Source organism: Heteronotia binoei, chromosome 17 (assembly GCF_032191835.1).
Source record: "Heteronotia binoei isolate CCM8104 ecotype False Entrance Well chromosome 17, APGP_CSIRO_Hbin_v1, whole genome shotgun sequence".
Lineage (NCBI taxonomy): Eukaryota > Metazoa > Chordata > Lepidosauria > Squamata > Gekkonidae > Heteronotia > Heteronotia binoei.
The window spans coordinates 45,350,376-45,364,517 of NC_083239.1; the positions used below are offsets into that span (position 1 = coordinate 45,350,376).

A 14,142-nucleotide genomic window follows, 5' to 3' on the forward strand; every position below is an offset into this window, starting at 1 on the left:
GGGAATCACCGGAAACAATGTAATTTTCACAAAACAGTGCACAAATATATTTAGTGCAAACTGAATTCAACAAAAAGAACAGAACACTGAGTATACAGTATGAATAATGTCCCCACAAAGTCTTTCCAAAGCCTGAAAGTCGGCTTCTTCTGATAGACACAGAGGTGGGCAAAATCCTTTGAACTCAGCGTTGAACTCCAAATGGCATGGAGGAAGTAAGGAGGAATCGCTTATTGCAGGACTCCTCGCGATTTTGACAGAATATACTTCATCAGCCTCCTTCTCTCAACATTATGCAGAGCCTTAACTAAATGTTCTTTACACATGGATTAACGCATGCTCTTCTACAGGTGCTGCCCAGAGAGAAGGAGGCTGATGAAATATATTCTGTCGAAATCGCGAGTCCTGCAATAAGCGATTCTGCCTTACTTCCTCCGTGCCATTTGGAGTTGAACACTGAGTTCAAAGGATTTTGCCCACCCCTGTGTCTATCAGAAGAGGCCGACTTTCAGACTGTGGCAAGACTTTGCGAGGACATTATTCATACTGTATACTCAGTGTTCTGTTCTTTTTGTTCAATTCTGTTTGCACTAAATATATCTGTACACTGTTTTGTGAAAGTTACATTGTTTCCGGTGATTCCCTTCCCTTCCTTCTATTGGCTGAGGCTCCTCCCCCCCCCAGTCCCCTGGGGAAGGAAGGAAGGAAAGAGCCAGAGCTTCCTTTGCCCAGTTCCCTGGATCCTATGGGAGAAATACAAAGAAAGCATCTTTAAGACCAATGAGTGCTAATGTTTTAAGTTTTAAAATATATATATTTCTGTTTGTCTGCGTTCTTTATAAAATGTATACGTCTGCTACCTAATCTTAAATAGGTACAGACATGGCCTGGCCCAACCCGACGTGGCTCGGCCCAACAAGGTCTCATTTATGTCAGATCCGGCCCTCATAACAGTTTGACACCCCTGATTTAGAGCACTGCACCCTGTGAGGTGTTGGCAGAACTATTCAGAGCACTAGAACTATTCAGAGCAATAAAAAAAACTTAGCTGGTCTTAAAGGTGCTCTTGTCTACCGCTTTGTTCTATTGCTTCAGACCAAAACGGCCGCCTACTGGGATCTATTCAGAGCATTGCACCTTCTGTGAGAACGTGATCCGTAGAACACCCAATGCTAGAAGAGAAATCAAAGCAGGAGTGACCAAGTTGACTCCCTGCACGTTGGGGCTGCTTTGTTGGAATTGTATTGTTTGGGAATTGTATATTAAGTTTGGGAACTGTATATTTAAGTTTCCAATGGACCGTTTCCAATATCAATGAATAGACTTAGTTATTTGGTCACTATAACCTTTTTGAAGAAGAAGAAGAAGAAGAAGAAGAAGATATTGGATTTATATCCCGCCCTCCACTCCGAAGGGTCTCAGAGCGGCCTACAATCTCCTTTCCCTTCCTCCCCCACAACAGACACCCTGTGAGGTGGGTGGGGCTGGAGAGGGCTCTCACAGCAGCTGCCCTTTCAAGGACAACCTCTGCCAGAGCTATGGCTGACCCAAGGCCATTCCAGCAAGTGCAAATGGAGGAGTGGGGAATCAAACCCAGTTCTCCCAGATAAGAGTCTGCCCTTTCAAGGACAACCTCTGCCAGAGCTATGGCTGACCCAAGGCCATTCCAGCAGCTGCAAGTGAGGAGTGGGGAATCAAACCCGGTTCTCCCAGATAACAGTTCGCACACTTAACCACTACACCAAACTGGCTCTCCTTTTGGCTTTTTGGTTGTTTTGTTTGTATCCTTAACGTGACCTCTCTCGATGCACTAATTTACCACTTGGAGATTGGCAACCCTATTTTGGAACGAGTTCCAGATGACCCGGGCCAAGGCAGTGGGGTGTGTCAAAACAGATAGAGGAGGATGGGTTAGTACTGAAGGTCTTGGCTGCTGGAAAGAGCGTGACAGAGGACAACGCATGCCTCCTGTCACTGCTCCACAAAATCGCTTTGGCATGTTCCTGCCAGCAAAGATTCTGGACGGTGCTGAGGGCTCTGCAGCTGACAGCCTGACTTAGCTGCAGGGCTCCTGTCCAAGCCGGCCGGATGGCGGCCGGGAAGAACCTCGGAGGGAGAGATTTGAAGGGGACCTGACAGCACATCACGCCAACTCAGGGTCACGTCGCCAAGGCCACAGCCTGCCAGCGGAAGGTGGGGAAGGGGAAAGCCAAGCTCGGCTTGCCGCTGCAGAGGCCCCTGCCAGGCACGCGTGTTGCCGACACCTCCTCTTTCGGAAGGCATCCAGATAGCTCTGCTTTCAGGTGGGAGGGGGGGAATCGCACGGCCGACAGAGACCGGCACCGACCGTGCCGCATTTGCATGCCTCTCCCGGCAAGGAGCACAGGAAGGAAAAGGGATCTGCCTTTCTTTTCCAGTGAGCCAGTTTGGTGTGGTGGTTCAGTGCGGGGATTCTTATCTGGGAGAACCGGGTTTGATTCCCCGATCCTCCACATGCACCTGCTGAGTGACTTTGGGTCAGTCGTAACTCTCACAGAGCTGTTCTGCTCAAGAGCAGTTCTCTCAGAGCTCTCTCGGCCCCACCTACCTCACAGAGTTTATTGTTATATTCTGACTTTTAATAAATATACATCATTAAGAATTGTATAAGTATAGCCATATCACAGTGTTGTTTTTATACATCATTCCTATAAATATAATGCAGCCAGCTGTGGTGTAGTGGTTAAGGGCGGTGGACTCTAACCTGGAGAACTGGGTTTGATTCCTCCACATGCAGCCAGCTGGGTGACCTTGGGCCAGTCACAGTTCTTTCAGAGCTGTTCCGCTCAAGAGCGGTTTCTGTCAGAGCTCTCTCAGCCCCACCTACCTCACAGGATGTCTGTTGTGGGGAGGGGAAGGGAAAGGAGATTGTGAGCCACTCAGATGCCTTCAGGTGGTGAAGGGCAGGGTATAAATCCTGTGAGGTGGGTGGGGCTGAGAGGGTTCTCACAACAGCTGCCCTTTCAAGGACAACTCCTGCGAGAGCTATGGCGGACCCAGGGCCATTCCAGCAGGTGCAAGTGGAGGAGTGGGGAATCAAACCCAGTTCTCCCAGATAAGAGTCCGCACACTTAACCACTACACCAAAATGGCTCTCAAGAGCATCCTTTTGGGGAGCTTGTCCTGCATGCAAGTGACGCTCTAGTTTTTGAACAAAACTCTATGGTTTGAGCCCGATTTTACCATAAAGTTTTGCCCAAAACTAGAGCATCACAGTGTGACATCGGTGGCGTCAGGGGTGGAATTCTAGCGGAAGCTCCTTTGCATATTAGGCCGCACACCCCTGATGTAGCCAATCCTCCAACAGCTTACAAGGCTCTTTTTTTGTAAGCTCTTAGAGGATTGGCTACATCAGGGCGGTGCAGCCTAATATGCAAAGGAGCTCCTGCTAGAATTCCACCCCAGGGTGGCGCGATGACATCACTTCCGGGTGACATCACTGTGCTGCTCTGGGGAGCATTTGTGACTGGGGTTTCCCCCGCCGGCAGCAGGGAGCAGCCTGCAAAAGCGAGCGAACCCCTACCCGGACTGGGGGAGTTGGCAACCGTACACGGAAGTAATTCTGGACGAGGAGCATAAGGGCCCGCCACGGTCCCCCTGCCATCATCCCCCCTTACCTGGAAGCCCATGCAGCGGCCGTAGAAACACCCCTTGCTCATGGTGATGTACTCCTGCAGGAACTGCTCGGAGAGTCCCCCTTCCTCGTGGTGGAAGAGGCAGCCGGGGCGGTTGTGGGTCAGCAGGCGCTGGGCCAGGTAGACCAGGGCCCGCAGTTGGGTCAGGGCGGTGCAGTAGGCCTCCAGCTCGGCGCAGTTGTGCTTGCTGCGGAAGAAGATGCTGCTGCGGTTGGCGGCCACGTAGCGGCTCTTGTGCACGATGTGGGCCAGGCAGCAGCGCACCGTCTGGGCCAGGCTCCGGTAGCCGTTGGCCGGCGTGTACTCGTCCAGGTCGAAGATGTGGTAGACGGTGGCAAAGTGGCCGAGGATCGGCTCCAGGAACCGGGCGTGCTCCCGGATGGCCGTGAAGGCCGCCACGAAGCGCTGGCTCGTCTCCGTGGCGCTGTCCCGGAAGAAGGCGGCGTTGTCCTCCACCAGGGAGTGCAGGGTCTGGAACAGGGGCCGGGAATCCATGATGGCCGCCTGAGGGGGGCCTGCAAAGGGAGGGACTGAGTTAGGGGCAGGAAAAACTCCTCTACATGAAAACGGCCAGTGCTCAGTCCCTTAAGCCTCATCCTGGTGGGGCATTCGATAATCCCTGATTTTACTGCCTCCATCTGCACAGGCTGGAAGTCCCCGGAACATAGCAGGCGTGGCTTGTTACAGGGATCCCCAACCTTTTTCAGCTTGCAGGCACCTTTGGAATCCTGACACAACGCAGCGGGCGCAGCCGTCAAAATGGCTGCTTGCAAAATGGCTGCTGCAGGAGGCGGAGCCAGCTCTAAAATGGTTGCCGCCCCTGCTTAGCTTCGGTCACACAGTGAAGATCCTTGCGGTGCGGCAGCAACTGCTTCCAAAACAAAGTTTTGGGTTTTTGTTTTTTTTTAAACCTGCACATCCATTCAGATCTCTGGTGGCCAATCAGAAATTCTGCTGGGTAAAAGTCCCACCCACTTTCTAAAAAAAGCATAACGGGCACTAGCAAAGGTATTGGTGGGTGCTATGGTGCCCATGGGCATTGTGTTGGGGACGCACAAACACATGGCACTACCTTATACCGAATCAGACCTTTAGCCCATCGAAGTCGGTATTGCCTGCTCGGACCAGCAGCAGCTCTCGTGGGTCTCAGTTGAAGATCTCTCATATAACCTACTACCTGATCCTTAACTGGCGATGCCGGGGATTGAACCTGGGACCTTTTGCAAGCAAAGCGGAGGCTCTTCCACTGAGCCACAACTGCTCCCTGGCTTATAACGAAATCCGTATTTATATAAGCCGGGTCCTTGACATCCTGTCACACTCTAGCGTGACCAACCGCCATAATGCAGGATAGGGATGCGCAGATAGCAACAGGGTTGACTGCTCAACTGGGAAAAAGAGCAGAGCCTTTACCTCGGAGGGCTTTTTCTCCTGCAAAAATGCCTGTCGACATTCACCACCGTGACACCCTAACTCTCTCTCTTACAGCGATTTGCAAAATGCCTGTCGACATTCACCACCGTGACACCCTAACTCTCTCTCTTACAGCGATTTGCAGAACGGAGTCCCTCCCCACCAAGTATTGGTTCTGGAAGAGCCAGGTTCGAATCCCCACTCTGCCACACTGGGTGACGTGAGGCTAGCCGCACATATTTAGCCTCACCTACCTCACAGGGTTGTTGTGAGGGTAAAATAAAGGAGAATGATGTAAGCTGCTGTCACTCCCCATCGGGGACAAAGGTGGGGCACAAATGAAATAAATAAACATACAGATATACTCACAAATGAGTTTTAAAATCCCTTAATTTTGCTCGCATTTCCAACCTAAGTTCCAGATGTTTTATACGTTTTAACTATTTTCTCTGGTGACATGTACCGTCTGTACATCATTTTATAAAAATTCTCTTTAAGACTGGAACAACGGAAATTTGAGGCTCTTCCTCTGCATATGTTCCCATTGTTCAATTTCTATATTATATCCAAAAAACATTTTTATGTTTTTTTAAAAAAAATTTTTATGTTTTTTAAAAAATCTCCTTTTAAAATCTCTTTAATTTAAAAAAAGAAGATTCATGCACAGTGACAGGCATTTTGCTCATTCAGAGCCACAAACCTTTCTACAGAATCTCTCAAACGTCCACACCCGTTGCCCTAGCAATCCTTCCAACAGCCCTGTGGGGCGGGCCAGTGCTGGACCAGCGTTTTCATCCCTAGGCTGCGTGGGAGGCTGAGAGAAGACCACCAAGTGGGTTGGAAGCAGAGACAAGATCTCCCTAAGACCACCAAGCAGGCTGAACGCAAACACAAGATCTCCCCCCAAGTGCCCCCGGGGGGGGGTACAAGATCTCTCCCCCCTCTTCATCATCCGGTCTTCCTAGCTCCTGTTGAGCCCGGAGGCAACACCCCCTCCCCAAACTTCTGGGACCAGCAAAGAAAGAGAGGCTCAGGGCCAGTGAAGTGTACTAACCCATCCTCGGTTCCGGGCAGCTTCCCTCGATGCTGTATGACAACTGGGGCCGGCTTAAAAGACTGACTGGGGAAGTGGATTGCTCAGCTCCGCCTCGGAGGAGGTACCGCCCGCCTGTGCTAGGGGGGAGAGATTTGGCCTCCAGGGGTCAGAATGTTCCGGTTTTATTCCTAACAGAGAGAGCAGGGGCTGGGGAATGGAGAAGGCTTATTGGCCACGGTCTGCATTAAGACTTTTCCTCTGGATAGGAATAGGGGCCAATGGGCTGGGTAGAGCTTTCCTCATGATAGATGTGTCAGTTGGCAGTCAAGCTGCATTCCAGCCCAGGAGCACTTTTGGGATTGTTTAATAGAAAAAAGGGTACCGGAGCTCACCAGCACAACTCTTGGATAACTCATTCGCTTATGTCCCACACCCCTGACATCACCGGAAGGTGTACTAAATTGTATCAGCTCAGCATCTACCTTCAAATGCTTCTTGAATTAGAACTGTCAGAATAAAACCTGACTCCCAATGTACTTTTAAAAATTACTTTCTCCTACACGGCCACAGTAAGAGCCTCATGGCGCAGAGTGGTAAAGCTGCAGTACTGCAGTTGGAGCCCTCTGTTCACGACCTGAGTTCGATCCCAGCGAAAGCTGGGTTCAGGGAGCCGGCTCCAGGTTGACTCAGCCTTCCACCCTTCCGAGGTCGGTAAAATGAGTCCCCAGCTTGCTGGGGGGAAAGCGTAGATGACTGGGGAAGGCAATGGCAAACCACCCCTTAAAAAGTCTGCCGCGAAAACGTTGTGAAAGCAACATCACCCCAGAGTCGGAAACGACTGGTGCTTGCACCTTTACCTTTACATGGCCACAGTGGCATGAGGAATATTTCCATCTGTCTGCTTGATAGGTTTTGGTTGAACATATGAAGCTGCCTTATACTGAATCAGACCCTCGGTCCATCAAAGTCAGTATTGTCTTCTCAGACTGGCAGCGGCTCTCCAGGGTCTCAAGCTGAGGATTTTCATGCCTACTTGCCTGGACCCTTTTTGGAGATGCCAGGGATTGAACCTGGGACCTTCTGCTTCCCAAGCAGATGCTCTCCCACTGAGCCACCGTCCCTCCCCTATTTGGTTATTTTCCCTATTTTTTTTTTATGGGGGAAAATATTAGAAAGTTTGTCATATCTTAAAGTTCAGTAACATTCCCACGGGGGTTTGAACAACGGAGGCCAGAAGCAAGTATTGGGGGGAGGGAGGGGGGTAAGAAAAAGCACAATAAAATTCAGAGGTTTGGGAGCTCCACCCCTGTGAGCTCCTGCCCAAAATCAGGCCTGAGCACCTTAGACAGCAACAAGGTTTTTTGGGGGGAGAGGGATGAGCTTTAAAAACTCACCCCCCCCCCCCAAATTTTTTTGTTGCTCTCTAAGGACTAGAATTCAGTCTCTCTAAGGACTAGAGAGCCAGTCTGGTGTGATGGTTAAGTGCATGGAGTCGTATCTGGGAGAACCAGGTTTGATCCCCCACTCCTCCACTTGCAGCTGCTGGAATGGCCTTGGGTTAGCCATAGCTATCGCAGGAGATGTCCTTGAAAGGGCAGCTTCTGTCAGAGCTCTCTCAGCCCCACCCACCTCACAGGGTGTCTGTTGTGGAGGGAGAAGATATGGGAGATTGTGAGCCACTCTGAGTGTCTGATTCAGAGAGAAAGGCAGGGTATAAATCTGCAGTCGTCTTCTTTTCCTCTGGAGCAGGGGTGGCTAAACTTCCTTAACGTAAGAGCCACACCCAGAATAAACATCAGATGTTTGAGAGCCACAAGACACGAACGTCAGATGTTGGAGAGCCGCAGGACGGGAAGGAAGGCAAATATATGGGGGAGGGAGAGGTGGGAGCACAGCAACTTTAAATGCATTCTCCAAGCCAGACAACGGAGCGGTGGGAGCTTTGGCAGCCACACAATCTGTGTGAGAGTGTCACACGTGGCTCCCGAGCTGCAGTTTGGCTACCCCAGCTCTGGAGCATCTGATGCAAATTCCGCCATGATGGAATAACGTAGGCAGGTGGGCATGCATGCGTGTTGTGAGAAATCTGTGTTCCAGTTGCCGCCCTGTGCTGGGGTGAGAGGAGACGTAAGATTTGGGGTGAGGGGCGCTATCACTTGAAGGGAACAAGCGACGGAAATGGGAAGGAATTTGGAAAGAGAATTGGAGGCAGGAATAACAGAAAGGGGCGCCAAGAGCGGCCGAGAAGGATTATGGGTGGAAACTAAGTGAGGGGAGGAGCCTTCCCGCTCAACAGACCACCCCCCTCCCCAAATTTGCTCCCCCCACCCAGGTATCTGTCTGAACATTCAGCTCCTTCCTTTGCAAGACCCACGAGGGTTATGAGATTTCTCCCCTGTTTTCACAAAAAAGGGAGCAAACTTCCACCGTCTGGTTTGTTCCCAGATTCTCTAAGACACGTGATCGAAAGAATAAGCAGAACAAAGCAGACAGCACTCCCCTCCATCCCAGGCTCCGCTCTGTTATGTTTCATCTTTTTGGTCCAATGCTGCCAAGACTTGGCCGGTCCCAGAATGGAAGAACTGAGCGATTGGCACCAGCTGCGAAAACGAGGCAAGCACGACTCTTCCCTCGACGTGGCAGCCAGCCACTGCTGCTGATGGGAACCTCGTGACTGTGTTTGCCAGAAGGAGTGCCAAGGAATGGGACTGCCTCTTTTCAGGAAGGGAAAGTTCGCCCCGTTCTCTCTGGCCCCAAAGACTCCCCAGAGTTCATTGGGAAGTAAATAAGAGCCCAGGGGGCACTGCAGAATATTCGCCTCTGCACAGAGAGCCGAAGGAGGGCTATACTAGGAGATGCTGGCCAGAAGAGCACTCTTGCCACAAATTAGGCAGTGCTGTGTAATGTTTAGAGCAGGGGTGTCAAACATGCAGCCCAGGGGCCGAATCGGGCCTCCGAGGTACATGCTGTCATCTGCTTCCTTCTCCCTCTCTCTTGCTTCCTTCTGTATAACAGCTTGCTTTGCAAGACTTGCTCGATCACATAGGAGCTACAAAAGCAAAGCCTCTATTTTCTCCATTGGCTGAGACTCTCCCCCCTTGGGGAGAAAGGGATAGCTTGCTTTGCCAGGCTCTCTCAATCACACAGCAGAGCTACTGAGCCAAGCCTCTCTTCTTTCCAGAGCTACTGAGCCAAGCCTCTCTTCCTCCACCTTCTGGTTGCCTGGGAAAGGAAGGAAAGAGTCAGAGCTTCCTTTACCCAGTTCCCTGGATCCCATGGAAGAGATACAAAGAAAGCACCTCCAAGACCAACAAATGCTAATGTTTTAAGCATGTTTTAAGGGTTTTTTTTAAAAAGAAAAATTTTAATTGTATTTGTGTCCTTCATAAAGTTTACATCTCTGCTACTTAATGTTAAATAGGTACACACATCTCGGGGGCGGGGGGGTCGTCCAGATTCAAATCCCCATTCGGTCCTGGGAGCTTGCAGGGTGGCTTGGGCTCACTCACATAGTGCCAGCCTAACCCACCTCACAAGGTCATTATGAGGATAAAACGGAGGAGCAGAAGATGATGAAGAGCAGGTTTTTTTATACCCCATTTATGGTAAGGAGTTTTAAAGTGGCTGACAATCACCTTCCCTTCCTCTCCCCACAAAAGACACCATGGGAGGTAGGGGGGGCTGAGAGAGTACTGAGAGAACTGTGACTGCCCCTAGGTTATCCAGCAGCCTTTGTGTGAAGGAGCAGGGAATCAAAGGATGGCTTTGGGTCCCCACTGGAGAGAGAAGCTGGGAATAAAGGTTAGGCAGGCGCTTACGCTTACTCTCACACACACACTCTCTCAATAAAGCACTTTTCAATCTACTTCCAATGATTTTACCGCATGAAACAGCGCGAAACACTTTCAAACAATCCTTAAAGTGCGCTGGAAGCGAATTGGAAGTGCATTCTATGGCTTGTGTGAAAGTGCCCCACTGGGTTGGTGGTCCTGGGACGCCCGTTTAGATCGTTGGATTTTATCAGAGAGGCTGATGCAGACAGGTTGGGGATTATATAAATCCACACCTGTGGCACTTGCGTATTTGGGAGGGGGGGGGGAAGGATGGAGAAAGACGGCGTGGGGTAGAGAAGAGAGGGCGAAGGAACAGGGGAGGGAGGAGGAAAACAGAGCTGTGCAGAAAAAGAGATTAGAAACGGGTGCCATGTTGCAGAATGGACCCAAGAGGAGGAAAGATCTGTTATAGCACAGATAAAAGGAAAAACTTCTTCATCCAAAGAGTCATTACCACATGGAATTCTGTACTGTAGGAGGTGGTGGTAGCTACAACCATCAACAACTTCAAGAGGGGACTGGATAAACCTACAGAGCAGAAGTCCATCTGTGGCTATTAGCCACAGGGTATAAAGGAATCACTCTGTCTTGGGCAGCGCTGCTCCGTATTCTTGGTGCTTGGGGAGCAACAGTGGGAGGGCTTCTGGAGTTCTGGCCCCACTGGTGGACCTCTGGGCGGACCCTTGGGCCACTGTGTGACACAGAGTGTTGGACTGGACGGGCTGTTGGCCTTATCCAACATGGCTTCTCTTATGTTCTTACGTAAGGCTGTATTCCCAATGCAAGATAACCAAAGAGCGCCCAGAAAGAGCCTTGCGAGATGGAGCCCCAATTGGACATCTCATTGCACCACATTTCCATCCTTCTCTGTGACCCCCACGAGGTGCATCACACATCCCGTTCCTACTTCCCCCAAATTACCTTTGTCTCATCTATCAGCTCCATTATTCAACTGGGGGGGGGAGGGGCATCCAAATTCTACATGCACCCCTCTTCAAAACCCATCGCAAGATGAATGAGATGGCCTGTATGACACGCTCCAACTCTATGATCCTGTGCTGAGCAAGAGGTTGGACTAGATGGCCTCTACGGTCCCTTCCAACTTGATGGTTCTATATTTCAGCTGCCTAGGGAAGCGGAGAGCTTCCACACACTGGCAGTCTTCAAGCAATGGCTGGATGATGAACACTTGTCATCGGTCCCCAACCCCCAGTCCATGGACCAGTACCGGTCCGCGGCTTGTTAGCAACCGGGCTGTGAGTTGTATAAATATTTCATTATATTTTACAATATAGTAACAATAATAAGACAACATTGGATTTTATCCTGCCCTCCACTCTGAATCTCAGAGTGGCTCACAATCTCCTTTACCTTCCTCCCCCACAACAGACACCCTGTGAGGTGGGTGGGGCTGAGAGGGCTCTCCCAGCAGCTGCCCTTTCTGCTCTGCCGGAGCTATGGCTGACCCAAAGCCATTCCAGCAGCTGCAAGTGGCGAACTGGGGAATCAAACCCGGTTCTCCCCGATAAGAGTCCACACACTTAACCACCACACTAAACTAAAAGAAATAAAGTGCACAATTGTATCATCCAGAAACCATTCCCCCACCCCCACCCCGGTCCATGGAAAAATTGTCTTCCACAAAACCGGTCCCTGGTGCCAAAAAGGTTGAGGACTGCTGCTTTAGGGTTGGATCCTGCGCTGAGCAGAGGGTTGGACTAGATGGCCTCTAGGCCCCCCTCCGTCTCTATCATTCTAAACATGCAAATGAATCCCGAAACAAGGCTTGCCACGTTTTGTTTCTCCCATGGAACAAGCCAGAGCTCTCTCCCGCTGTCAAGCCCTGCTGGACAGATGTGCCCATATACAATTAAAATCAAGTTGTAAAATCCTTTCCACAGGGTGGTGGCAGTGAGGGGAATATGAGCAAGTGATGACACAGGTACTGCTCAATCAGCGCTGTACACAGCCGTCTTTCGCTACAGTTTGGCAGGACCAGTTTTTAAGGTGCTATACCATGGAAGTGAACAAGCATGCCCACACCCTACGCTGCGGAGTCAGCTTCTGCCTCTCAAATTAAGGTACATCTGGACGCGTCTGAAGGAACACTGTGCACTTTTAAAGCTGCTTTCTCATTATTAAACTAAAAGATGCCCAGCACTATGATGGGAAAGGGAGAAGAGAAGGCCTCTATGTAGGTCAGGGAGTTGTCACACATGTGGAACATCCCTTAAAGCAGGGTTGTCAAACATGCAGTTCGAGGGCCGAATCAGGCCCCCAGAAGGCTCCTATCAGGCCCCCGAGCAACTGGCTGTCATCTGCTTCCTTTTCCCTATACCTTGCTTCCTTCTGCATAACAGCTTGCTTTGCCAGGCTCTCTCAATCACACAGCAGAGCTACTGAGCCAAGCCTTTTTGCCTCCTATTGGCTGAGGCTCCCCCCCCCAGTGCCCTGGGGAAGGAAGGAAAGAGCCAGAGCTTCCTTTGCCCAGTTCCCTGGATCCCATGGGAGAAATACAAAGAAAGCATCTTTAAGACTAATATGCTAATGTTTTAAGCATGTTTTAAGTTTTTAAAAATATATATTTCTGTATGTCTGTGTACTTTATGACATTTATATCTCTGCTACTTAATCTTAAATAGGTACACACATGGCCCGGCCCAACAAGGTCTCATTTATGTCAGATCCGGCCCTCATAACAAATGAGTTTGACACCCCAGCCTTAAAGAACATCTGCCTAAACCAGGCATCCCCAACCTTTCTCAGCCTGTGGACACCTCTGGAATTCTGATACAGGGGGCAACCACAAAATGGCCCCCGCGGGAGACAGACACCCGTTCCCCATAGAGGAAGCCCAAATGCAGGGAACACGAGGAGTAATTTTAAAAAATACACTGCGACAGAGGAACGAGAGAAAGAATAAAACCAACCCTACAGTGGCAGATGTTGCCGAGACAATGTCATTTTAAGCTGCATAGCCAATCTGATCTCCAGCGGCCAGCCAGGAAGCTGTGATGGGGGGAGGAAGAGGAGGAGGAGGAGAAGGAAGAAGGAGGAAGAGGAGAAGGAGGAGGATGAGAAGGAGGAGGAGGAGAAGGAGGAGAAAGAAGAAGGAGGAGGAGGAGGAGAAGACTGGAGCAGGGAACCAAACCCAGTTCTCCAGGTTGGAGTCCGCCACTCTTAACTACTACACTCCCACCCGCTTTCTATAAACGCGGAAGATGTGAGCAGTGACTCATGAGAGCTCTTACATATAAACATATGACGCTGCCTTATACTGAATCAGACCTTGGGTCCATCAAAGTCAGTCTTGTCTTCTCAGACTGGCAGCGGCTCTCCAGGGTCTCAAGCAGAGGTTTTTCACACCTGTTTGCCTGGACCCTTTTAGTTGGAGATGCCAGGGATTGAACCTGGGACCTTCTGCTTCCCAAGCAGATGCTCTGCCACTGAGCCACCGTCCCTCTTCCCCTGCCACAAATTTTGTTAGCCTTTTAAGGTGCTGCTGGACTCCTGGCTCTTCTCCGATGCTCCGAACACGAGGAAAAGGAAAGGTGCCGGTTGGCACTGTAGTGCCCCCAGGCACCCCGTGGGGGAATCCCCTGATCTAAACACTTTGACCACACCCCTGAACGGCATTTGCGTTATGCGCTTTTTGCGTACTGTATTTATGTGCTTTCCAGTCTGGGTTTGATTTTATTGCCCTTCTTTTAATTGACCTGCTCCGAGTGTCTTATTTTATTACCTTGGCTGGTTACGTCCATTTGGTTGTGCTTTTTAAGTTGGGAGCTTCTCCAAGCAGGGCCTTCAGATCTTCCAAATAAAGAAATTGGCTGCTCCAGTAGCCTAAAATGTCTGGCAAGCTTGGTCCAAAGACCTTTTTTTATCCCAGCACATAATCACCGGATGCGGGAACTCCCAAGATACAGACAGCGTTAACACCGTTTCGAAGAACTTCACTATACCACAGGGGTGGCCAGACTCTGGCTTGGGAGCCACACGTGGCTCTTTCACACACATTGTGTGTCTCTCAAAACCCCCACTGCCACACTGGCCAACTCGGAGAAGGCATTTGTCTCTTTAAATCACTTCTCCAAGCCAAGCCAGCAGACGGCTTGGAGAATACAATTAAAGTTAAAGTTGCTTTCTTTCCACCTCTCCCTCCTCTCTCTCCCATCTTCCTTCCTTC

The 14,142-nt window shown here is 50.3% G+C and overlaps 1 protein-coding gene across 1 annotated transcript in view; it reads right to left on the bottom strand.

Moving 5' to 3' along the window:
- The window catches only part of LIPE (lipase E, hormone sensitive type), a 57,246-nt gene that overhangs the window by 32,181 nt on the left and 10,923 nt on the right, over nt 1-14,142 (bottom strand). The window contains exon 2 of the mRNA XM_060258204.1: nt 3,657-4,189. Coding sequence (XP_060114187.1) covers nt 3,657-4,189 — 533 coding nt within the window. The remainder of the gene's footprint in view (nt 1-3,656; nt 4,190-14,142) is intronic.